Here is a 27500-nt window from a genome sequence, read left to right on the forward strand (position 1 = left end):
TATAAAGAAAAACTGATTGCTTTAATTGAATCAATTGGTTGAATTGATCACCTTAAAGGGTGAAGGCAGACGGCACGAGGAGAACTCATAGAACCAGGAGAACCTTATAATTCAATTTATTTATACATCAACTCACAACAAGAGTCGTCTGAAGGCACTTTACAAAATAAACGTGCCACTTATCAGTGCACTGAGTTCAGGTCATTATGACAATTAGTTAAACGTTCCCTATGTAAGAAAATCCAGCAGACTGTGTATTATTAGTTTCTATTTAACTTAAGAATTAAATATTTAAAAAAATTTTTTAAAGGCTTTTAGGATGAAAGTTTGCCAGCTTTTATTCTGAAAGGTCTCAAACTCAGTCTGAAATTGTAATCATAAATAAAAGAAAATAACAGGTGAAGTTGAGGGGGTGATTTATTCCTCCAGAACTTTTTCTCTGTACTAATTCCTCCCAGTTCGTCCTCTTTGTTCCCTTTTCTCTCTCTACCTCCTCCTCCTCATCCTCTTGATCTATCAGTGATTCCTCCCCTCTTGTCTCCTTATCATCTACTCTGCATTCCTCTCTCCTCCAGCCTTCCCCCCTCCAGCAGAGCGAAGCAGCTCAGAGGAACGATGCTGGATAGCCAGGCCCTTTAACTAGTGAACTGGCCTTTCTTTCATTTTTTCTGGGGCTATTCCTGAGAAAAGCACATGCTCTGCTCTGTTCTCTTGTCTTAATGGGTCACTGCCCAGTGGAACACAAATCTCTGTTTTCACCCGGAAGTGTACTCGCTCAGCCGAACCAAAGAGTCGAGGAGCTTTCAGAGCTGTGCTAGATTAAAGAATGCAACGCAATAATGTGCTTAATGATAACTTAAATTTGCAGATGTTTTGCAGAGCTTTGTCAAAGAGGCTGTGTGGGGGAAAAAAAAAACCTCTGCCTTTTATTTTTACATGTGGTGACAATTCTCACATGCTCCATCCTCAGTTATGGTGCTTATGCTTTGACCACAATGCCCATGGTATTTTTTAGCGCTAAATTCCATTGGCGGTGACAAAAAAATAGAGGGAGGATCACATTTGCTTCACACATGTCATTAAAATCAATTCTGGGTGTCTCCTTTCTCCCTAAAGAGCACACAAAGAAGAAAGCCTCTTATTTGTCCTCCTCGCTTTCTCCGGGAGATCTTTGTAAACATCCAGCAAGCACCGACGAGAAAAAGTCAGAGAGCAGCCCTGTAGTTAATTAGTCCCGCTCTATTAGTCCAGTCGTGTGTTAACTAGCTCCGACCAAACGGCTGGCTTTGCTTTAACACCCACGAGCACGCCGGAGAAGTCCGACTGCAGCCTTGGATCTGTAGAAAGCATGCTGGAAGGGGAAAGGAAAAGCTGACAGATCATGTGCGCCTGCGATGGCGGGGAGTCCCTCGTGCACATGAGCGAGTCGTCTCTTTTTCATGCAGCATAAAGTGCTCCTCTTTGCCTGTGTGAATTTGTAAGGACACCCCTCGGCTTCTCCGAGGGCCTGGCGTGCGAAGGAATCAAAATAACATGCAGGCGCTGAACTGGTCAGCTGCGGTGATGTGGATGCGTAGAGCATGTGTGTGCTCTCTTTCTGAAAGCTTTGCACGATTCTCGTCTTTGCCAGTCAAAGTCGTCCCAGGAGTGAGGCGATGACTGGTGATATTAGATATGTATCACCAATTACCCAGGCTGTTTGTAAAGAGTGGAGTGTGCTGAGCCAAGACAAACGGCTCCCTGTAAGGCGCTGTGTTGGTGTCTGCCCATTACTGTGGTCTGAGCAGCAACCTGAGATTTCTCTGTGTTGTGTGATTTCTAGATCTGATATTTGGGATTTAATTCAAATAGGCTGTTACTTGCTGCATGAAGGGTCTAAGCATGGGATTCTTGTGTTTCTAGACAAATCATCACAGCTTTTTGCCATTTATTCTGCTGACGTTCAGTTATCTGTGAGGTTTATAAACGTGATGTGGTGGTAATCCCTGTATATAACCTTCACCGACTGGGAATTTTCAATCGATCAGGCGGAAATATTCGTGATGCTTTCATTCACCCACCCGTGCATCGCCGCTCAAACTTCACGTGCCCTCTGACAAGGTCAGGCTACAGACCTGCTGCTTTTTTCAGTCATCTTATTGGGTCATTCCCAGAGCTGGGCTGGGCCAACGTGGACATCAGGAGTCTGCTTCTGCTCGTCCAATCGTTCGGCTTCACGTGACCCCCTCAAAGTCAACGATTAATTGGTCCGATTGTCCAGCAGACCGGAAGAGAGCGCTGCATTAGTCTGTGTGTGTGTGGTGTGTTCCCCTCCCTCTTTGATTGGCTCTTTCAGAAGCTCAAAGAGGATGTTTTATTCCTTCTTTTGATTAATATAAGCTGGAATTTCTCTCACAACTCCGTTCTGTAAGGCACCTTAAACACTTCCAACTTCTTTCAGACCGTGCAACAAATTAAATCAGAACATTTGTGAGAAATTTTTTGAAGGATAGTAATGCAGCAGCCACTCAGTACACTAATAAACGCAGCTGAGACACAACGTCAAAAATGTTACAGAAGTGCTAAAGCTGCTGCCAGTAGCTCATTGGTGTCACCGTGGTAACCATCTTTGTTACTGTAGTAGTGTTTCCACTATGGGAGTCCCAGGAAACTACTGGGATGGGGAAGTGTGACAGGGAAAATATGAAGACTCGGTCCTCTCCGCTGCTGAGTCTTTGTACAGAATCGGCCCTTTCTGGACTTTGCTAAGCCGTTAGCATATTGTGACGGTTTCAGAAGCGAGTGATGTCACTGAACAGCACCTAAAGGTGTCCAAGGATATTAATAACATTTAAAAAGTTTAATTCTGTCAATGTACGATGTATTTCAATCCATTCAGGGAAACGGGAAAGTGGCTGTGTGACGTAAAAGCAGCGTGAATTACTTCAAAATGGGGGGTCTACTTCCAGTTTTCCACTTTCCCAGTGTTGGGAGATCAGAAACGACGATTTTAAAGCACCAAGAATGTTGCTTTTGTTTCTTTTTTTTATTGTTTCACAAGCAACATTTCCATATTTGCACATTTCAATTGTTTGGCAACGTCTCCTGATATAATTTTCCACTGACTTACAACCAATCAGCATGAGCTAACCACAAACTCTGCACAGCGACTCTACCAGGACCATCACATGCCCCAATGCAGGCACTCTGTTGGCCCCTGGAATGGCCTGGAACATGGTTCTTTTGGCATTGCTCGGTAAAATAAAGAAATGCGCAGGTCCGGTTAAATCACCCGGAAGTTCCAATAGTTCAAACGGGCCTAAAGTGACCAGAGACTTTGTCTAAAGCACACAGTTCCTGACTGAAGCACGCACGTTAATGTACAATTAGCTTGTGGGGCTTGAAATGTTTAAATCAGGGCAGAATTGTGGTCCATCTAAAGAGGATAGTAGGAGACAGAGTTTTTATATTTACGTGTATATTGTCTAGACATCGTCTAGACGCAATCGAGCAGTATCCTTGGTCCGGTAATTGTCTTACTGGTGTCCAGCTTTACCAGTAATCTGTTTAAATGTGAAGCTCTGTGGGTGGATAAAAGGTATGTGGTTCCCTTGATTTTTCTTCAGTCGGTATTACTCGAGGTAGAAGAAGAGGAGCTGGCAGACCCAAACAGGATTCTCTTTTTGATTTCCTCAGGGTGTGAGTAGAGAGGGGAGGGAATGAAAAGACATAAAGAAACAATCTAAGATGAGCTGGAGAAGCACAAATCTCAAGCTCAATGCTGTGGAAACGTTCTGATGGTGCAGTAGAGTGAGAACTGGCGTGTGTGTGTGTGTGTGTGTGTGTGTGTGTGTGTGTGTGTGTGTGTGTGTGTGTGTGTGTGTGTGTGTGTGTGTGTGTGTTGGTCTAACTTTTTGTTCACATGAAGATGAGTATATGACAGCCGTAAAGGGTAATTGGTTCTTAAACAGCTTTATAAATCGTCCCCAAACAAGTGTGTGTTGCTGGTAGCAGTGTTTACTCCACCTTCACTCCATTTACTGCATCTCAAACATTATTAGCTGCAGTTACCTGGGAAAGGTAAAGGCCTTTCGCTGCACACGCAACGACGAGCTTCCTCTCCCACACGCACTGAGAGCTTTACAACCGCTCACTATCACAGTGTTTGACGCATCCGCTCTCATGTAATGACTCATGTGGCAGCAAATGACAGCCCTTGATGGCTTTTTATTGCGTCATATGAAACAAGCAAACTCAAGTGGCCTGAGTTTGCCCATCTTAAAAAGAGGAAATGGTATCAGGTTCCCAGGCAGAGGAGCCAGTTTACTTTTGGGATTAAAGCCGTTGTCACACAGCTGCCGAGGTCGCCAGGAAAAGGGCTCTGAAATCAACGTAAACACAATGATTTCCTTCCATTAACATCAGGTGATCCTCTACTTTTTCAATCACATCCACTAACTTGGTTTTATTGGCTTGAGTCAATATTTCTCGTGTGAGAAGATAATAACCATAAAACCATTAGATAAGTTGTTCGAGCTTGTTTGACTGAGACTTTGGGACAGAAGGGATGTGCGCTTGAGTCTGTGAATCCCACATCTGCTCACTGAGTCTCTTTTTTCAACTTTCTCTGTCCATGTCCTAAAATCATCCTTACTCTCCTTTTTGACTTTCTGCGAAAGCATTGAGAGGATCTACACATCATTGTGCTATATTTTTTATTTTTGTGACTTTAAATTTCTTTTGGATTTATTCCGTTTGTGTCTCCATCGTTGTGTTGGTTACACGTGGGCATGTTTGCATAACCAAAGAAATGCAAAGTCTAGCCCAGACTATTACAATATGGCTTGTGTGCAGAATTTACATGAAATACATATTCATTCATGACATGCATCTGCACAAGGAGCCTTTCTTCTGGCTCTGCCTGCCTTGCACATGCCTCCACGCTCTCTGCTGTGCAGGAACGCCAGCATTTAGACATTTTATTCATTTTAAAGAAATAAAATGTTTATTTGAAAGGGATTTAATTGCACATTGATTTCATTGCTTTTGTTTAGTGTTTAAAAGAAAAGATCCACTTCATTTGCTCCACTGAGGGAGTGCAAGTGGGAGGGAAATATATCTTTAGCTCCCATGTTATAATTGTGGCACACTAATGATGTAGACACATTCTCACTGTCTGTTTACAGGAAGCACTCTTCTTTAATTTGTGACTGGTGTGAATGCCAAATGCCTATATCTAATTACTGGTGTTTGCTAAAAGATACTGTTTACACACCCTCTGTAGCCTTGTAGATGTCTCTCGTGTGTCGGGGTGGGGAGATTATAAAAAGAAAAATGTTTATGGGTGAAAAAATTTAAACACTGCTTTTCTCTGGTCTCTTGATAGAAAAGGTCTATTAGAATAAAAGCCTTTCCAGTTGGGATCTGTGCTTAAACATAGCCACAATTTCACGCAGAGCCTTTAAATGTGCCTTATATGAATGGAGTCAACTGAAAGCTTTGCTTGTGTTTATTTCAGTAGAAACCATCAGACTTTGCTCAGTTGTAGTGCAATTCTATCTGGGAAGAAGATGCCACTTTTGTCAAATGACTAGATATTATCTTTTAGAAGTAAATGCGTTAGCTTTGATTTACAAACGTAAACAAGTTGACATGTGGTGTTGCACTTGCCATGCATGTGAATAGAGGGGTAAAGATAAAGTACAAGTAGTGTTTGTCTGTGTGAGGTTTGTGTTCTTGCAGGAAACGGGTAGAACAGCAACACTTCTGTCACCAGTTAGCATGATTTTATCTGCACCAAAATCACCTCATGGAGCACAATGTTGTTCACATGCAGTCTAATGCACAAGCTTTAGAAGACAGAATAAGAGTTCTTGGTTGTAGTTGGACATGTTTTAGGTCATCTCTGATGGGTCACAACACATTACAAACGACCCATAAAATGACCTTAACTCTTCCTCTGTCTTTGCACTTCTGTCACTGCTGACGATGCTTGCCTCCTCCTCGCCTCCTCCTCCTCATCTATAAAGGAGCTGAGCTCAGGGCCCAAGAGGCCTCTGATCAGATATATGTTAACTTTTCACTGATATGAGACTGGAAAGAATGCAGGACTGAAGCAAACCATTAGCTTGACAAGTCATCCTATAAATGTGTGAATATGTAGTCTGGCCACGACCCACAGAGAGAGCTCAGTTGTGGGGTACAATCTACGGTTGTCTTTTAAACTGTCACTGAATGCTTTTAAACAACGAGCAGCATGACATACTCAGCGCTACAGATGTCAGTCAACGGATCAGTTTACCACACACTGTTGAAGAAGATGAAAATACGTCTTTTTTCTAAATAAAGGATTTAAGTACCTCTGTCTGCCCTTGACTCAAAGGAAAGTCCAAGTCTAAATAGTCCAAAGTTGATGCCAAAGCCGTTTCAAACGAGCCGCTGCCATTGTAGTTTTGCTCAGTCGCAGTGACATCCCACCCACTAAACAGATGGAACGGTGTGATTAAAGATTAAAGTGCCATAGTTGTCACACACTGGTGTCCTGTGGTGAAAGCTGTCCTCCGCGTTTTACCCATCCCTGTGGGGAGCAGGGAGCTGCAGAAACAGCTGCGCTCGGGAACTATTTGGTGGTTAACCCCCCAACCCAACCCCTTAAAGATGAGTGTCAAGCAGGGAGGCATTGGGTCCCAGTTTTACAAAGTCTTTGGTATGACCCGACTGGGATTTGAACTCTGATCTTCCAGTCCCAGGGAGGACAGTCTACCACTAGGCCGCTGAACTGGTATGGAGCTGACTGGACCAGCTCAAGACTCTCCGGGGGCTGCGGAGGTTCCAGTAGAGCGTGGTCTAAACGACGTGCAGATAAAAATGATTTTTCTTCGGCAACAGATGGTCTAGATTTCTAGGCTAGCGAGCCGTGCCAGTGAATGACAAAAATGGGCATTTTTGTTGGAATATCTTTTACTTATGGAGAATTGCTGATATTAAAAATGTCCTCGTTTTCAGCAAACCAGAGGAGCATTGTGTGGTCCACCAGCAAACACAACAGTAACTCTCAAAGCACTCATGTTTATTTGGGCTTTTGATAAAGAGATTAGCCTCATCATCCTGCTCTCTTTAGGGGGTCCATGTTCAGGAAATCCAGGCTTTCCTGTGTACATCCCTTTATTGGGAACCTGGATAAAGCAACGCTTACATCATTACAGTTCGTGCTGACATGTTTAGCATAATCTGAGTCTTAAATGAATGCTATTTAGATAGAAAGCCAGGTCTCAGGGAAAGGTGGAGAAGAAAAAAGTTAGAAGAGGACATAAAATACATATAGAGAGGGGTGGACTAGTGCTAAGTATTTTTCCTTTATTATTAGCTCAATAGCAGAGGTTGGAGTCCAGCTTAAAGCTACAAACAGTGAAGTGCTAATTTTAGCCTGCAAAGAGGATAAGGATAAATAGCTTGCTGCCAGTTTGCCATATGGTCCCCTGCCGATTATATTGTGTCAGGAATATTTTCACCCCACCTCCACCCTTATACACACAAACACACGCTCTCTCTCAGTCTTTGTAAAGTTCAGAGAGGAAAGAAGATCAAGAATTTTTTTTAAATTTCATTTTATTTTATTGCTAATCTGAAGGTAAGTATCCAAAGACACTGAAAGTTCACAGCCCTTTTTATCCATTAGTATAGCTTCCAGCTGCAAACTAACCCTTGGCCTCCTCTGTAATCTCCTGCAAGTTGGTTTATATTCTCACTTGTAAATATGAACCCTGTAGAAGAATAAAAATGAGCCTCTCTGGACCAGCACACATGCATATGTTCACATGTAAATGCAACACACACACTCACAGCTACTCTCCATTATTCTCTCACTCTCCCTCAAATTGAAATAATTCAATTTATAGACACAGTTCCAGGCCTCCCTGGCTAAGAGCATTATGCATGGAGCCCCCCCCCCCCCCCCCGAACAAAAGGAGGAGAGAATTTACCAGCCAGCTCTCCAAACGCCACCAACACAAAGCCAATTTCATGCCAGGGAGACACCAGCAGAAGCTCCATATTTGGTCCCAACCGTCTTCACAATGGATTTTATTTTTATTGAGAAGGATCCACGCTACTCTGTTTTATAACCCTCATGTGATACTAATATACTTCACTTGCTCCTGATCTTCAAACCTGGCTTTTATATACACGTGTACATTCAGTCTGAGGTTTGATCTCTGCAGCAGACCACATTTCTCTCAACATCTGTTAACAGCCTATAACAGTTTGAGCAAGTTTGCTTACAGATGTGAAATGCCTTGGCCTAGATGCCACGCTGCTTGCCCAGGTAACCTGGAATGCAGTGAGTTGGAGACAAAACTCGGTTTAATACGTCTTCTGGTCTGCTTGACCCGAGGCTGACCCAGACCAAACACACTGTCCTCAGAGGCCCCTCTCCCATTGGTCCCTTTGACATGGATACCTGCTATAGGGATTCAGCTGAGAGATAAAGACTTCACCGAGCTTTTCTAAGAGCTTAGGGAGGGAGAAAAGGGGAAAGAGTGGTCTAGATAACAAATACCTGTAGATAAACACAAGAGCAGCAGGCTGGGCTGGAGGGCAACATGGGCGTTTACTTTGTGTGTTTGCAGAGCAACACAAAGCTCGCCACTTGTGGTGCACACACTTATGAACAAACACATTTGGATGTAACCCGATCGTCCCTTCTTGCTCCAAGCCACTGAAACTCAAAGAGATGAACAGGGACTGATGGCAGAGATTTTTACTCTGATAACCTTTGGAGTAAAAAGCTGAATGGTGGTGTTAAGCGTGCGCGCACACACACACGCACATGCATGTGCACGCGCACACGTACACACACACACACACACAGTATATATATATATATATATATATATATATATATATATATATATATATATATATATATCATACACACCAGCTCCCATGGGCACTCCTCAGTCTTTGTTCCATTGAGATTCTGTTAAGCAGCAGGGAGGTCATACTCTTACAGGAAGTCAGCCCCAGAGGAGGCTGCCTCTTTCAGGAAGTGACTCAGTGGGAATGTGTGGTGAGAGCACCGGCATCCATGGGGGGCATATCACTCCTGTCCACATGGGCCCATGCTCCACAGGAAGTGGGTCGCTGTAAACCCACTCACTTCCTCTTCCTCCACTTCTGTCCTAAAACTCTTATCAGGGTTGTGTATGGGTCGGCTGATAGGACCTGCTAATCCACCACATCCATGCAACACAGCATCCTGTACCAATCAGGCCACGATGAGCAGGGGGGAGTAAAGATGAAGTAGTCCTTTTTGAGGTGCTGGCAGGGGGGTAGTTTAATCTTCACTTCTTCAGCTTGTAAACCAGAGATTACGCTATATGAATAATGCGAAGGTACATGTGATGGAGTTTAGAAAGGTGTCCTTTGATTTGAGCATGCTAAACCCTTAAAATGGAAATGCAATGCGTCAAAGTGTTTTACTGCAGTGGGCTGTGTCTCTGATAAAGACTTACCCTGTTTACCTAACATCCTCTCACTTGACTGAGCCTGTGGGTTCACACACTATTATGTCAAACACTGAAAGCTCTTGATGTTCTAAGAAAAACGGCTATCTGGAAGCTGATGAGGTATTATTAGCTCGTGCCACTGCATGCCTACATTATCTAACTACGTATTTTAGTTTGGCCTGCACTGATAAGTTAGCAGTGCGAACAGCAACGTGCATTAACGTCAGAGTCTGTGCCAGTCATTGGATTATAAACAGGAAAGCTGAACTAACACACAAGTGGAACAAAAGTTGTTTTTTTAATGAACCTATTATAACAGGTTAAGATTTGCTGAACTCACCTCGACAGATCGTTTGTGTTGACAGTCATTTTAAAACTTTACAAAGGGTTTGAAGGGTCATTAAAGCACGTTGCTGACCAGAAGTTTCTAAAGTCAATTTTGGTCTAAAGTAGAGTCTAATAGGACATTTCCCTTAAGATTGGCTAAAGTTTTCCTCTCCTTTGTCCCACATCTACACTGAAGGACTTTGGGATGCCCTTCAGCACACCAGCTGACTTTTGGAAAGAACCGCCATGCCATTGTGCTGTTAAGTGCTTTTACCTTTTGTTAAAGTCCTTGTCCTCTCTGCCATCCCCTCCCCCCTTCCCCTCCTCTTCCACGGTCCATTTTCCCTCTGTATCTGTTTGCTGTGTGTTAGGTTTGACTGGGGCTTGGTGAGCTAGGTGTCAAAAGGCCTTTGAGAGGCGGTGAAACGACTGAGAGCAACAGTTAAGAGTGTGAAAGCTGCAAAACAGACACAATTCTAAGATGCTTACTAGTTTGTGTGTTTGTGTTGCCCTTATAACTGTTGCTGTTTGAACCAGTTCTGGCCTTCTAGCTTCAAGTAAAAAAAAAAAAAATGAAACAGCAACACTATAGCCGGAGAGAAAAAAATCAATAGCAACACAGAAAAAGCGCTCAACATGAAAGGGTGAACTCATTGTCCTGCACTTTCATTTTAGCTTGGTCTTTGTCTCTTTCCACCTCATTCTTTTTATTTTTTAGCTGATCTAGAAGCAGGAATACACGCTGACAGTGTGTGTGTGCGCGCGTGCGCTGCAGTTTAATGTCGTGTCGGTGCCCTGTGCTTGAGGCAGATGCCAGCGTGTCAGGCAGCCTGTAGTGATGACCCTTTTCGGGAAAATGGCACAGGGAGAGCAGTCACATTTACACTGACATTTTTGCCATCACCTATGGCTATGTCAACAGGCCTGATCCTACAACCCCCCCCCCCCCCCAACACACACACACACACACACATCTCTCCATCCCTCAAAGCCAAATGTGGATTGGCCCAGACATTTGGAAGCACAAGAACTGTTTCACAGAGAAAATGACCCTCAGTGCACGTTATAATCGTCAACATAAATATACTGAACATCTCCTTTCCATAGGCTCCAATAACACGTTTTTGAGGAGAAATGGGAGGTGGCCACCACCGCCATTTTGTCCGTGTCACAGGTTCCGTCAAGCCCAGACAATTCCACAAAAGGGAAGAGAGGTGGAGCTGAGGGTGGGACTGTAAGGCTGGGATCAACTGACGACACCCTGTCGAACTAGCTACAAGCTAACCTGAAGCTAACCCAAAGCTAACGCGGAGATGGGAGCTAAGCTAACGGAGGTAGCAACCTAGCTACAATCGGAGTTAACTGTGTACAACACCAGAGCTTCTGAGTCAGAGATACGCCGGGCTGACTGCTGGGTAAAACCGGGTGGAACACAGAGGTCTCCGAGACCTCCACAAGCCGGCAGCCGCACAGCAGACAAGTGCAGCTGCGATCTGAGATGCGCAGAGCTGCCGCTGGGGAGAACCGGGTGGAAAGTTTTCCATCCCAGAGCTCCACAAGCCGGCAGCCCGCGCAGCAGACAGAAGCTGCGATCAGACAGAGATGCGCCGAGCTGCGGGGAGGGGAGAACCGGGTGGAAAACATCGGTCTCCCGAGAGCTCCACAAGCCGATAGTCGGAACCCAGCTCCACCAACATGTTATATTTCAACCCATTTTCTAAAGTGCAGCATTATGTTAAATGCACTGGGCTTTACCCTATTACATTTAAATTTCATGGTTAAACAGTACATGTTAAAATCTAAGCTCAGCTCGGCAGTGACCTAAAATACATAAATATAATTTTACTTACCGAAAAAAATGAAGTGGAGACTCCTTGGACGCTCTATTAGTGCAATTAATGCCACAGCAAGTCATTTTGTCCAACAATTGCACAAATAATATCCAAAAAAGAATACACAAACACAGAGACTCAAAATCCTGGAACAGTTTCCAAGCCAGACCGAGGCTCTACTGAGGCCTTTCCACGGAGCTAGCTCTGTGGTCACTTGGGTCTGATGCTCATTAATTATACAGAATTTTAGGCTTTTAATACACTTAAACAGAAGAGTGAGAAAAAATTCACCCCCCTCAGAGTTGTCATGAGTGTAAACTAGATCATTTAAACAAAAAACATGTTTTGGTACCAGGCTGTAAACATGTTCATTTCTGCTGTGAAATTGGTATTTTTAACATGGGAGTCAATGAGGGTTTGCTCATTTCTGACACCAGCCCCCAGCAGATGAGGGTGGAACTGCAATTTATTTCATATCCCGGTTTGCCTCAATTTTAGAGCCGCATTGTGGGGGCTTGGTTGTAATGAATAAGACTCGGACTATAAACAGTCAAAGAGGCTCAGTTAGTTATGTCACATAGCTTTTTATGTGTGGAAGGTGATAAACGGCCAGTCATTAAACACATGAAACTATTGGTACATTTGGGAATCTTGAAGCAGTTATTCTTTGACATTACTTTGTCATTTGTTTGTAGTTTATCATCATTTTTAATGTAAATTTCCCACATCCAAAACTTCAGATTCTCTTTAATTATCACCAGTCGTTCACAACTAAGGGCGGGCACGGAGCATCGATTTGAACCGGGACTCGTTTTCAGTTTTTCCTGGAATTGTTCACGTTTTAAATTCCGATACCTGGTTTTGATACCCAGCCTGTCGGCCGCAACAAGAAGCTGCTGAATGTTAATGAAGAAGAATCCACTGGAAGTGTTTACGTTACTGGGCTCAAGTGTGGCTTCACTTTAGACAGATCGTAGAATTAAAATTCACAAAGAAGTTCACATTATTTCACCAAGTAAGACCAATGGAATCAAGAATCACTAGGAACCGGAATGGAGCTGGAATCAGAACTGGAATCATTCATATTTAAGCAAAGCTCTACCTTTTTCACACCTTGGTTTCATTGGTTACCAACCCCTCCAGATGTTGTCGAACGTTTCTCTTACTTTTGAGACTCAGGGCAACTGTGAAGGGAGGGGTTTAGGACAGACTCAAGATTTTTGGAATGACACATTCGGACAGGGGGGTGGGTTTCTTTTGAATTATTCTAAGTTCCAGCAATAGGAGGGCTGCCCTGCTGCGATTGAGAACCCGTGCACTCTAGAAACTCCCTTCCAAACAGGGTTTTGTTCTCTTTTGCAGACCTGATGCATAAAAATCAGCTTCAAAATCGACAAATCTCTAAGTCTTCCATGTCTTGTCTTGCTTAGCACCCCCAGAACATGCAGTGAAGACAAGCACGTGGGAAAGCATGCATTCATATCCACTTACAAGAAAATCCACCAACAGTTCCAGCAAAAGCTGCATAAATCACAGAGATCTGAGGTTTTGACACTTTGAATGATTGTATTAGTATGAAACATGGCCTGAGTATTTCCTTAATATCCTTTTTGTTGGGAGTTAATCACATTCCTTAGCCCGACTTCCTGATCCTCCTCCAATCAGATCACCACAAATGAAATAATTGCTCCAAATTTGGCTCAGATTTTCACAACAAGAGGACTCCAGTGTGCTTTAATAACAAATAACCTTTTGTTAATGGCTTACTAGTTTCTGCCATTATTGAATCTGTCAGTGCTGATCCACAAAACTGTCATCATTCAGAGTAACGGCCTTTGTTCTTGCAAAGCTCTCGTTATTTACTGTAATTACTTCAATGGAATTGTTTTGATTACAGGAAGCAATTACTTTACTTTCCCCCTGATTGTTTACCTGGCAAGCCCATTTTTATCCTTTTGTAAATAATGACAACCTTCTCTCTAATCTGCTTATTCATTAAATTGTAGCTTTAGCACTGGCTGCTCTTTAGAGTCAGCTGATCCCAAAGTTGTAAGCAAAGATCCAAAGGGAGTGGAGACTTTCTGGCAAAGGCAGGAAGAGAAGTCTAGACTAGCCATATTGTATTCTTGACAGTGCATGTCATTATCCGCAGAGCGGTCGTGGGGATTTCTTTCCGTCTTTCTTCTTTGCTGGAAATAAAAGGGAAGCAAAGCAGCATTGGTCACAGAGAGCGTTGTGTGTGTGTTGGTGTAGGATATTTTTGTTGTTCTTTTTGGAAAGTTTCCTCATGGAGGAGCTCGGGAAAACAGGAGCATGTTTCTGTTTTGGTGACCTAAATTAGGGGGGTAGATGCTTTTGAAAGTGTACCCCTACTTGGGAATTACACTGCAAGGAATGCCTGAATGTTTGGGATATTTGAAAGTGGGAGGGGCCCCAGGAGTCATGCAAAGGGAACCCCCCCAAAGACCCGCAACTCCCCCCTCTCCCCCTGCACTCCCCCTCAGCAAGTCTCGAGCTTATGAATGGTCTGAATACAATAAGCGCCACTTTTTTCTTTGCCCCCTCCCCTCTTGCTAGCCCGTCTTTACCCCTCTGAGGATTTCTGGGAATGTAATGTATGTGTGTTTGTGTGTGAGTGCCAGAGAGAGAGAGAGAGAGAGAGAGAGAGAGAGAGAGAGAGAGAGAGAGAGAGAGAGAGAGAGAGAGAGAGAGAGAATTTTAGTGAATGTACATCAGCGTGTGTGTGAGTGTTCTTGGTTAAAGTGTGTGTTCTTCATCCATCATGTCTCAAGTGTGTGTGTGTGTGTGTGTGTGTGTGTGTGTGTGTGTGTGTGTGTGTGTGTGTGTGTGTGTGTGTGTGTGTGTGTGTGTGTGTGTGTGTGTGTGTGAGTGCCAGAGAGAGAGAGAGAGAGAGAGAGAGAGAGAGAGAGAGAGAGAGAGAGAGATAGAGAGAATTTTAGTGAATGTACATCAGCGTGTGTGTGTGTTCTAGGTTAAAGTGTGTGTTCTTCATCCATCATGTTTCAAGTGTGTGTGTGTGTGTGTGTGTGTGTGTGTGTGTGTGTGTGTGTGTGTGTGTGTGTGTGTGTGAATTTCTCGCCTGCCAATATCAGATGCATGTGTCCCATGTGGAAAAGGATAACAGGCCCCTGAGGCTTGGGCCACCAATCCAGGGTCATGTGAGCTTTCTGGGGTGTGAATCTGGAGGAGTGGCTTACAAAAGATCAGCTCCAGGTCACTAGAACTCTGAGGAAGACTCTCTCTCTCTCTCGTGGCAAATAATCTTTACACTAAATGCACAGTTATAAACTCAAAAGCCTTGCTTCTTCTCTTTCTCCTCTCGGGTCATCCACAGCCTGTAAAGCTGCAAAAACATCTCTCAGTGTCCTTGAAAAACGTTTAGCCATCTGTGAACGACTCCTCAAACAGGATCCCACTCGTGACATCTGGTACAAGGCTAATATTCATAAAAGCTGTTTAACCATCACAGCAGTGCTTCAGAGAAAGGAAACATATATTAGGAAGCTAAATGTCACCATTCTTCACTAGAAGCGATGTGTCTAACGATATCGCTGTTTGCAGATGAATGACCGGCGAGTTGGTGGCTGTTAATCCGCCAGGCAGCAGAAAAATGGCTGACACCTCAAAATGGCACGTGAGCCCATGTTTAGGGGGCAGGTAGTACCAGTGTCGCTCTTGTGCCAAGAGATGGTTCATAATCAGATCATAACAGATTAGCCTAGATACTACATGATAATGTCAGAGTGCGCCTTGAGAAAGAGAGTGATACAGGGAGACGATGAAGAACAGGAGCGGAAGCCTAAATTACACTCTCTCCAAGGAAAATGTGCAGATTGAGGACATGAATAACGTCAATCCCAATCCTCCGTTAAATTCTAGTTGGTCAAATTAGCTGTTTGATTCACTGTGACAAAAACTCAAACCTCCAATTTTTGGTGAATATATTTCACTGGAACTGAGAAGTCCAGGAGACAGACCAAATCAAGAGTAGTACGAGTAATAAAGCAGGAGGAATACAATATTAAACATAAAGAGTGGAATCCTCTCAAAGGAGAGCCACTAAAGCTGAAGGAGCACAGCAGCTAACATCTGCTTAGCTAATGCTAACGCCCGTTGTGCTGACACGGGACGAAAGCAAGCCTAATTTTTACGTCATTCCCTCCTTGCACACATTTGTGTGTCTGAGTTTGTGTGCTAGTGTGTATTTTTGTATACAGCGTGTGAGGGGACTTATAAAATATTCCTTCCCTTGGTTGGCCCCGGGGCATTTCAACTGCCCCTGGCTCCTTCCAGTCAGTGGCCTGCTCCTAATTGCCACACACACACACACACACACACACACACACACACACACACACACACACACACACACACACACACACACACACACACACACACACACACACACACACGAAAACTGGAAGCACACAATCATGAGGGATGGCAGAGATGCACGCACATCCAGACGAATGCACATCTATGCATGCATACATTCTTCACAGACAAACATGCACCCGCACCATCCTGCATTGATTCACCCCCCCCCCCCCCATCCCCCTCCCAGTCCTTCCTCTAACTAGTTGCAAAGACGTTGTCATGGCTGATCATGTGGGCCAGGCCCAGAGCTGTGCCTGTGGCTTTTTCTGGTGGGGAGGCTGCAGCTTGCTAGGTTAGCTTCCCCACGCTGTGTGCATGCAGCCAGGGGTTACAGCCTGCTGAGGCCCTTAATAAGGCTGGCAGACCGTGCATGGAGAGTGACCCACTGTTTTATTGAATGAGCAGCTTACTGGCTGCACGTCTAGCTTTCTGAGTGACTGCATGTCGGCTTTATGGCAGACTTACCACAACATCCTGACTGACCATCGAAAACTATTAGATTTATTCTTGTCAGACATCAAACACATCAACAATCATTTCTGTCCACGCTGACCTATGATCACATCGTGGAAAGGTTTGAAAACAACTCAAGCTGTTTGGGGAAGATTTGAGAGTGTGTGTTGCATGTTACATCAACAGACGCGTATTCTGTACCCTAATACAAGATGTCAGCGTTTATTATTATTTTTTCCATAAAGTCTTCAGTCTGGGACACAGATTCAGGATGAGCGTCGTTTAAGAAGTCCACTATGCCGTCCACTGTCCACACGTTATGTGTGAGTAGATGGAACAGAGTTTTTGGGTGTGTGTAATGAGATGTCACATGTAGAAAGAACACATTGTAGGTTCCCATAGCTGTCTGTTCTGTGTCTGATTTCTGTCATCTGATTAGCTCCTGCATGCTGCTGCATCTCCACTCTCCTATTATTTTCTCTCCCTTCATTGCCTCCATCCCTGGCTTGAGTTACAGCATCGACTCTTGTTTTTCTGAGTCTTCGCCTTGCCCTTCTCCTCCATCTTTTCTTGCACTATTTCACCCTTAATCTCTCTTCCGTTTCCTTCCCTGCCTCAGCCTCTCTTTCTCTGACAGGCTGCAGCAACACCGTTGACATTTCCTCGGCATGCCGACTGAACACAGCTTCAGCACCTTTGCTACCTCAGCTCGCTCTCTTCTCTCTTTCTGCTCAGCCTTCCCTCTCTCTCTGGGGTTAGAGAAAAGCAGAAATTAGCCCCAGACCTTATAGAGGTGATTGGTATCAAATAGCACCTAAAATGGAAATGCCAATAAAATTGATGGGCCGTCTCCTTCTTTTTCCCCTTCTAGGAAAAGTAGGAGCACATAGGTCAGACTGGGTCAGTGTAGAGAAAGAAAAGAAGAGAAACAAATAGAGTTTCCCTGTCTGGCTTGGGTTATGAGTGATAAAAAAAAACGAAGCGAAAAAAAAGTTGGGGATTTTTTTTATACGTTTGTGCTTTATCTACACATTTCCTCCTCCTTCTCATCTTTTCTTCTCATGATACCTTACCTTTTCCTCGAGATAGCATGCTCACTCATTCAATTTCCAGGCTGGTTCTCCGGCCGTTTGCTTCTGTTTTCCCAACTCGCATGGGACCAGCCCCTAGGTTTGTTATTGTAGGCTTTGCTGAACATGAGCCGGTCTTTACAACGGATTGAAAGCATTTGCTTCCAATGAAAATCTGGTCTTAGATTACAGGGCCTCGGCTCGGCTCGGCTCACCCGACTTTTTCCAGCAGGCAGCTGGGGAGAGAGACAGAGGGGTGGGTGTATTTTAGCCCTGAAACAGTAGGAAGAAAAAACTCAACTGACTTGTTAGGCTCAGGCTGTATTTGTCCCAGGCTAATGATGTAACTGAAGCTTGCAATGTGAGTCTGCTTTCAGGACAGAGAGAAGCCGAGAAGCTGGTGAAGGCACTCAGTGTGTGTGTGAGCGTGTGTTTGTGTGTGTGCAGTATTGTAAATCAATTCATGGATTAGTCATTCAACAGCTGTAATTAATTTAAGCAATAGAAGCAGGTATTGATTTGTTCCTTTATTTGTCCTCATAAATTAAGAATATTCGGGTTTTGGATATCTAAAGAGGGATTTGATGCAAGGTCCAGTTTGGAAAATTTAAATGCATTTTATAATTTAGAGATTTTATGGGATGAAATATGAGAGAATGCTGGAAAAAAGTTGAATGAGCTCAACCCGACCACAAGCTTGATCCTCGTGTGTGCATTAGCAAAGCACAGTGGGTGGTGTTTGCATCAGCGCTGCTACATCAATGCAAAGCTCCTGTTTTATCTCTCCACCACCCTTGATACTGTCACCTCCACCTCCACATGAGGTTCATTAAAAAACCTCCAGTATGTGTGCATATGCATCTCCCTCTGCCAGAGCAGAACCAAGAGAGCTGGTCAAGTGTGTTGTTTCATATGGTTTGTTGAGAGGCTCTCTCCTAATGGTGTCTATAATTCAGGTGCCCTCCAGGCATGCTTTCAGGAATTCTTTTGCCTGAGGTAATGGGGAGCAAAGGCCTGGGTTTTAGGCCCTTGATTATTCCATTGATGTGGCGGGCTGGAAAAAAGTCATCTCCAACCGGATTAGCGCCAACATCCCCATTAATTATCGATGAACCTGGGCTTACGGTTAAGCAAGGTGCCGGGCGTCACCCTCTGGAAGTTAGTGGAGCGTGATTCTGCGTCATTGCAGTTATCAACTCTTGCCACAGCAAATAAACCAAGAAGCTTTAGAAGTGCTTAGTGTGTAATCAATAAATAACAGGATCCGATTTGGCGCGCTGCTTTGCCGGGTTTTATATTTCCCCCCTAACTTCCAGTTCAGAGGTGTGTTGCAGGACAAGTCGGGCGCAGAAAGCCACGAGGGCGCCGCTTGTTTACTTTTCCTCATGGTTCTGGATATTTTCTTCACTGAGAACAGCTCGAATCTTTGAATAATGATAATCACAAGTAGACTTTCCACAGCCACATATGGGAAGAGCCGGTTTCTCAGCTGTATAGGATGAGTACAGTACTTGGGAGGATGTGTGTGTGTGTGTGTGCGTGTGTGTGTGTGTGTGTGTGTGTGTGTGTGTGTGTGTGTGTGTGTGTGTCTGTGTGTGTGTGTGTGTGTGTCTGTGTGTGTGTGTGTGTCACTGTTCCCCTCAGGTGAGGTTAACTGGCCTTAATAGAGTCTTATCGAAGCCCTACAGGTTGCTGTAAGCAGCCATGATGCTATTGTTATGAAAAGCAGCTAGCTTTGTTAGTGCTGTTTGTGCCTCTCGACTTCTTTTTTTCTCCCACATATTTTCCTTTTATTTTCCGCCTCCCCCCATCCTTGCAGCTTTGCCTTTTGTAGTGCTGTGTTACTCTTTCCACCTCAGGTAAAATGGCAGAATGCGCTAGGGCGACGCTTCAATAACTATTTTCCCCTCAGGATAATAAAGACTAAATCTTTCTGTCATTTTCAATTCTGCGCGGGTTTGGATGGGAGAGTGGGGAAATGCGACCTTACAAGTCCTTTGTGCTCCCTTTTCCCCTCTTCTTCCCACAGAAGGATGCGAGCGCTTACTGTGTTCTCAGTGACGGGGGTAGAAATGAAAGGCAGGGTTATTTATAAATGTATTAAAAATGAATGCATTTATGAGGTGCTGTTTTCCAGCCATTCTCTTCTTGCCATTGTCGTGTTTCTATACCCATTCGTCTGTGCCTACAAAGCCCTCCAGAATTCCTTCAAAATCGTATTTATTCCCTTTGAATGGGAAGGCACAGCAAATGCAGGGAGTAAACAAAGTGTGTGTCTGATCTTTTCTGTCTCTTCCTGTTTCTCGTCATATGACAGGTGATGGCCTGGACAACAGTGTGGCTTCGCCGAGCACGGGGGACGACGATGACCCAGATAAAGAAAAAAAACACAACAAGAAGAGAGGGATTTTTCCTAAAGTGGCCACCAACATCATGAGAGCATGGCTCTTCCAGCACCTAACGGTAGGTTCAGCAAACTAGAATCTTTTCTGATTCTTAACAGACAGATGTCTCACTTAGAGCGTTCTAGTTTTTGTTCTTTTCTGTTTTGAGTCACAGACGCTAAAACACAAATTAAAACAACACTTAATAAGTTCCCCACTTCTTCTCCCTCTCACTGGTGGAAAGTGAAATTACAACTGTTGTAAACACCTCTGTCACAGACAGCTGTCGCTAGCGCTAACAACAAGTTAATGCTTACTTGCGCAAACTGATACTAAATAAGTCACAAAGTAAAAGATCCACACTGTTGGGTAAAAATATTATTACTTCCAAGTTCAGTAGCAACAAAGCCAGGTCACCATCAGTACGTGATTTCGTAGCCTCCTTTAGCTTCCTCAAACTAGTGTAGGCCGTGCCGACATTCAATCTGGTTTTAGCTCTTTGCTTCGTCTCCAATGACTTTACTCACTTACTTATACAATCAGGCTCCACCATGATGCCAACAAAATGAGCAAAATTCTTCTTTTTCTTTTGCTTTTTATTGATAGCTGGCAAACTGAAAAAGCTAACTGCTAGCCTTTATATAAGCTACCAGAACTGTAACCAGCTAACAGCTGTAAAGCAGGTAGAGGCCTTCCACTAGAGCTCCTGCCTGAACCACAAAACCGTAAAGGGCAGTTTCAGGTCAGCAGAGGGCTACAGGGTATTTTCCAATGTGAAGATGGTCAAGTTTATGACTCAAAAATCATTGAAACCAGTTTAAAATCAATACCTTAATGTGTTAAAAGCATTTTTGTGTTGCTTTCAAGAACACATAACTGTTTGCTTCTAGGTGTTTTCGCCACAATTAGCATAAAAAAAGTAAGAAATACAATTTTCATAACACATTGTTTTAATGTGTTTGATGCATATTAGTTTAATGATAAGATCATGGCTTAACTAATTTTACATTCATGTTAAAATTCATCAAACTTATCCGAGACATTTAAAGAATCATCAGTGAAAATAATAATAATAATAATAATAATAATAATAATAATAATAATAATAACATACATAGCAAGAGTCTAAAGTGAAATCAGCTGAGTTTAGCAGAGGACAACCGGACTGTAATTTACTGAGACTGGATGATCAAAGCTTCCTCCTCACTGTTACTGACATTTGCTCCAACAGCACTATTAAGGATCACATGTCACTCTGCAAATCTAATATTCTTCGAAGTTCACATTGGTGCAGCTGAGGAAGTGACATGCACACACTCACTGCCCATATCTGACATCAAGAAATTATGTGTTGTGTCCTCTTCTAGCCAGGTGTTATCTTAAACATCTGCAGTCATTGTTGAAGATGCTAAACTTCATTGTCTGTAGATGTTCAGTTAAATATCATGCTTTTGTTGGATTCCCAGCATCTTACTGAACTGAAACTCTTGGAGACTCAGAATTACGCAAAAATAAGCAAAGTTTCAGTTGGATTCGAGTTGGATTGGTACAAATGACAATTTTGTGATAAGCTTTACGGCGGAAACACGTGGAACATGTGATGCAACCGTCTCGCAATGCTTTCTGTTACAATTTAGCCACAAAGTGTCTTGATTATATGTCAGTGTGTTCCAAGTTCCTATTACTTTTACTTGCGACTTTTTAGCCAACCCCTCCCAAAGTCTCCTCACATTTATCTCACTCCTCTATCAATAAAACCAAACTGAGAAGCTGCTTTAACTAGAAATATGTTCAGTCAACACGAGAGCAAGATCCTGCACATCCCACAAGGAGATGGAAAATCCTTCTAAACATTTTGAGACACTTTGAAAATTTCATAACAGTTACAGCTCTGTGAAACGTTGACTTATGCTTTGGTGCCATTTTGACCACAGACGTCTCAGATTTTTATTTCTCTGCCATAATTACTACAACACTTCAATCAAAAGTGGCCTTTTAGACTAAACTCATCTGTTTAAATGTGATTAAAATTTAAAAGACATTTATTTATAGGTACACCTACTGTTTGCATAAATATTGTTATGAAAAATAAATGACATAATTCTAATTTACAACATGTAAAACTTAGCAAAGTGCTAAAACCGTTCTTTTGTTTTAGATCGGTGTTTGTATTTGACACACACTGGTTAGTGCAAAGAGCAGAAACATCCTCACAGAGCTCTCGTGTCACAAAGGCAAACTTATATTTTTCACGCAGTGCATCCACTTCACAAGACCTTTTCATCTTTCTCTTCCCTCCTCTCCATCTGCCTTCATGACCTCTATCCATACACCCCAAAACCTTCAGGGCCACAGAGGGAAGGCGTTTGAAGCACACCCAGACACACACACACATACTCGGTGTGGAAACACAACTCAGCATACACATGCCATGGGACACACACACATAAACACACCTCCTGTGTCATATTACACCTTGGGTCTGCCTGTCGAGGGGTTTCTGCACTCTGAGATTTCAAATATTTGGACGGATATGTTCTAGGAGTGAGAAAAGCAGGAGATGAGGAGGTGAGGAGAGTCAATGGGAGGATCCACCAGAGTTTTAGCTCTCGTGAAAACATGCATCATGGATACGAACAGGTCTGGCATGGCTTCAACTGGAAATGTCTACAGGTCCTCCAGTGTTGACCTTTTCAGTCAAGTGAAGTTAATTTGAAAATCAATAGATGTTTATTGTCTTCAGTGAACTCAAACAGAACTCAGAGGAAAGTCTTTGTTTATAGAAAAAAAGTTATTTTGATAAACAACAATATTACAGTACAGTAAACATACCATGCTTTGGTCTCATGATTTATATTCATACCAAATGAAGGACGATGGCTTAGCCTAGCTGCTCCGAGTCTAGACCTCCATACGTTTCTTCACTGGTGACAAAATCCACTGCAGCCACACTCCTGCGACCATCTGAGCATGACTTATCGGTCGTTCTGAGAACATGACGGAAGGTTTTTTTGGGTGGGAGCGTGAATTCTCCGTGTTTGCACATAGACTATGGAACCAACCACCTGACATTAGATGGCCTATTTATGAGCATAGTATTAAATCTAAGTGGGTTCTAGACTTTCGCTCTCTGTCATCTGGTAAGTCAGGCCGTTGTTCCTGTGTTGTTGTTTTAAACCTATACTATAAAATCTCATCCTTTTGTTCTTTTATTCTATGTTTTTATCTGTTTTAACTTGTTGTTTTAGTGGACAGCATTGGGCCACCATGACCGCTGGTGTAAAAGTGCTCTACAAATTAACAAACAATGATGGTACCATTGTAATGCAGACAGGTGATCCATCCATTTAACTTAACACGTTGTTTTTGTTTAACAAAAAGCTGTGACTTTGACCTTTTAAAAATAGACTGTGTATTGGCGGTGGTGCTGTGGATGGCTCTCTGCAACGACCACATGAAAGTTTAGCTCAATATCTGCAAACCTGACGGAGGTCGATTAGCTGTAGCACTCATGTTCAGTTAGACCGACTTCAAAAGTTAATTAGATGTAAATGTTTAACTGAAGATTACTGTCTGAGAGTTTCATTCAGATATTTTGCTGACACACAGGTTGGGTTGAGTTCAAACAACCCTTGGCCATTAATACACCAAACTTTAGCTAACGATCTGTCAAACTGACTGAGTTGCAGGTATTTTTGTGCTTTCTCCATTCTGTTGGTTGTGGTAGACATCTTGGAATGGGTTGATTTAAAAGACAAGTTGTAGATGCACATCTCATCATAACTTTCTGAAAGTTTCATTAACATCCATAGGATGCTTTTCAAACCACAGACAAAGAGGCACTCACACCTCCACACAAAACATGGTCAGCCATCTTGGAAAGGTTAAAGATGGAGGTCATTTAGAACAGAGGAAAGAGCCGCAGCGAACTCCGCTTCAGTCGCCATTAGGGATGAGTACCGAATTCGGTACTTTTTAAGGTACCGACCGAATTCCACAGTACCGACCGAACACCGATTCACGTCATTTCAAACGGTGCCTCGTTTCGGTACTGCCAAGACAGGTGCGCATGCGCAAGAGCGTTATGTCGCCGGTCCCTGCGAGCCAGTTGTAAACAGAGCAAGCATGGTAGAAAGAAGAACGCACGCTAAAGCTTGGGTCCACTTCACTAAATGTGATGGGTAACTGGGTGATGAAACTAGCGACAGACAACGATCTAAGTGAGACATCCTCATCTTAATCTGCTCCAGTAGGTAAATAAAATGTTTAAGATAACGTTACCTTGATTTGTTAGCTTCCGTTTCGCTAATGGTGCGTTCGCTTTCTCCTCGGAACTCCGAATTTCCGACTAGAAGAACATGAACGCGCTCTAAAGTTTGGCTTTACTTTACTAAATGCGACGGGTGAATGGGTGAAGGTAAAACCAGCGACAACGATCTAAGTTTGATCCATCATCGTTTTAATCTGCTCCAGCAGCTAAATAAACTGTTAAAGATAACGTTAGCTTGATATGTTAGCTTCCATTGCCACCGTTATCAGCTAATGGTGCGTTCGCTTTCTCCTCGGAAATTCTAACTTCCCAGTAGGAAAAATCATATGAAAAAGGACGGCAAAAGGAATGAAGATACACAGTAAATTTAGTTCACAGTAAAGATGTTTGCTTCAGTTTAATTATCAGCTTATAAAACTACAAGGACGAAGTTAAAATACAAACTTGTATGTTATTTATCATGATATTTATCAAATATGGTTATATATTGAGAAAAATATATATTTAATTATAAAAGAGAATTAAAATAATAAACACTCAAAAGTATCGAAAATTGGTACCGTTAAGTACCGGTATCGACTCGTAGGTACCGGGAATTAGTACCGGATCGATTCAAATGTCAAAGGTACCCATCCCTAGTCGCCATGTTTGACAAACTCGGCGTTACGGTGTGTGACGTACGCTGCTCAGCACTGATTGGCTCGGTTAGAATTCTCAGGCGGTGGGGTTGTTTGAATAGGAACGTTCCCAGATCCTTTCTCTGTGCAGAATTAAACAGAGGAGGAGTCTGGCAGGCCAGGCTACTAATGCACCTCATAAACCCAAATAAATAAGTCAGTCTTTGTTTTTTATTTATTTATTTATTTTTTCATTTTTTAGTAATACATACAAAACTATTCAACATTCCTGCAATGACTCCAATGAGAATAATGCAAAAAATGTTTAGAATTAGAGCAGAAGTGTGGATAAAAGCTCTTTTGGTGTTTTTATGTCAGTCGCCCTCTCACTTGGGCCCTCAAGGGAGTTCCCATTGTAGCAAAGAGGAACGGGAAGGTGGGTGGCAAACTGGGGCTATGAGTGCACCAGCAGGGTAAGTGGTAGGTGGCATTTATACAGCTGTTCCTTTTGGTGTTGAGTTGAAGAATTTATTGCATCTCTACTTACTTATCCATTTTTTTCCCCACATTTACAGCAAAAGATTAAAAATGTAGAGCAACAAGAGGAAAAACACTGCTGTTTTTAACATTAGAGCGTTCAAAGCTGCAGTACTTTGGGTACCTACAGGTTGACAAGGAGGAAAACAGGCTTGTGACTGACAGATAGAGCAGCGGCATTGAATTTGTGATTAGGACAACAGTTGCAGCTCGCTGAGTTTTCTCCAACACACCCAATGAGCTCATATGTTGTTGACAATGCTTCTGGGACAAGTTCATCGCAAGAATTTGGCTGCGGTGACTTGGAGCGGCTACAAAACATTAGCGTTAACCGCCTGTCACCAATGGCAAAGCTATGCAGCCTGCTGCCAGCTTGACATGCAGCTGTAAACTTGGGTGGGAACCAAAAAAAAAAAAGTGAGTGTGTGTGATGGGGAGGGTCTCATCACAATTGATAATAAAAATAATTCTGCCTTTAATAATTTACTGAATTGTGTATTTGACAAATCTGCATTTGTTTAATTCATTCCCACATTAGGAACACACAGTTGTGCCCTTAAGGAGTGGTAATGATGAAATGTACTGTGAACAAAATTACCTTAAGTGGTGAAAGCAATTGTAAAGCGATTGCATAACTGATACTTTATTACTTGCAAACTTAGAAATGGATCAGGAGATGAAGGCGCAGCTGTCTTATCCCTTTTTCTGCAATTTCATCCCGACGTGCAGTCACAATCCCCCGCCCCACCTAGCCTGCACCCTCCCCTTCTCACAAATGGTATTTTCTTGTTTAATTTAACAAGAAATGAGTAGTAAATGAAAGCTCAGGCCTCCAATCCCCAATGCGCCCTGTGCTCTGCTCTCCACTCCCCTATGAAAAGGCAATTTGTGAAATTATGTGATAGAGTAATTAGATGGAATTCAGCCCCGCCTGCCTGCTGCACACAAACCATATTCCCATTTAGATTGTTGCTAGACTGATGCAGATGTGTGTGTGTGTGTGTGTGTGTGTGTGTGTGTGTGTGTGTGTGTGTGTGTGTGTGTGTGTGTGTGTGTGTGTGTGTAGCTGGAAAGGGCAGTGGGTTTGGCATTTGAAGTGTGAGTACTGGTATATTCACAGACCGGGGCACACACTTTTATACACATTATCACTAACACACTCACATCCTGGCTCTCCTCCCCTCCTATTTGTACACAGATGCAGTGTAACGAGGGGCAGCCATGATCGCAGCTCATAAAAGGAACCACCCCGCAAACCCTCAATGAGCTGCTTACCCCCTCCCTTCCCTCCTTCCCCCTCCTTTCTTCCCTTAAAATGTGTAAAATGCAGAGAGGGAGCGAGCATAAAAAACCCAACTGGAAGGCATAATCCAGCGTTAATACAATTAGAGTATAATTTAACCGCATGCGTACGCAGATGTAGCCGAGTTGGGGGAGCATTATTCCCCCCCTTGGAAATCTTTTTTTTCTTTGACAAAGCTGAGTGCTGAGGGGGTTTGAGCAGAAACAGGTGTGAAAAGTGATATAATTAATTTCTGCTCTGGCAGGGGAGGCCAGAAGACTTGCTGTTGTCGTGAAGGAAACTAGACGGTGCAGGATTGGAGAAAGTTCAGATGGATGGATGGATGGTTGGATGAATGCATGGATGGATGGATGGATAGATGGATAGATGGATAGATGGAATGGATTCATGGATGATGGACGGATGCATGGATAGATGGTTGGATGAATGCATGGATGGATGGATGGATAGATGGATAGATGGATGGATTCATGGATGGATGAATGCATGGATGGATGGATGGATGGATGTGTAATTGTTTGATTTAATGCATTCATGCTTTGAATATTAGTTTAATAGCTGGGCAAATGTATCCCATTGGTCTCTGTTGGGATTGATGGGACCACATGGTAACTCCTAATGGTTCCTTAAGCTTGGTTTACGCTTGACGCATTCACTTTCCGCGCGGTGATGCGGCTCGCGGCTGGAACGCGCTTCACAACTCGCAGCGTTTATGGTTTGTGCGGCTCGTCTCTGCGGTGAGACAATATTCTCCCAAACTGAACGGGGCAGCATGGAGCTCTACAGCATGCATCCAGCACTACACCATAGTAGAAGTAGAAATC

General features: G+C 43.2%; 1 protein-coding gene across 2 annotated transcripts in view; it reads left to right on the forward strand.

Annotated features, from left to right (window-relative positions):
- The window catches only part of meis1b (Meis homeobox 1 b), a 78635-nt gene that overhangs the window by 16357 nt on the left and 34778 nt on the right, over positions 1-27500 (forward strand). For both annotated transcript variants that reach the window (XM_070542020.1, XM_070542019.1), the window contains exon 8: positions 19883-20028. In XM_070542020.1, the coding sequence (XP_070398121.1) occupies positions 19883-20028 (146 nt within the window). The remainder of the gene's footprint in view (positions 1-19882; positions 20029-27500) is intronic.

Source organism: Nothobranchius furzeri, chromosome 12, assembly GCF_043380555.1.
Source record: "Nothobranchius furzeri strain GRZ-AD chromosome 12, NfurGRZ-RIMD1, whole genome shotgun sequence".
Classification (NCBI taxonomy): domain Eukaryota; kingdom Metazoa; phylum Chordata; class Actinopteri; order Cyprinodontiformes; family Nothobranchiidae; genus Nothobranchius; species Nothobranchius furzeri.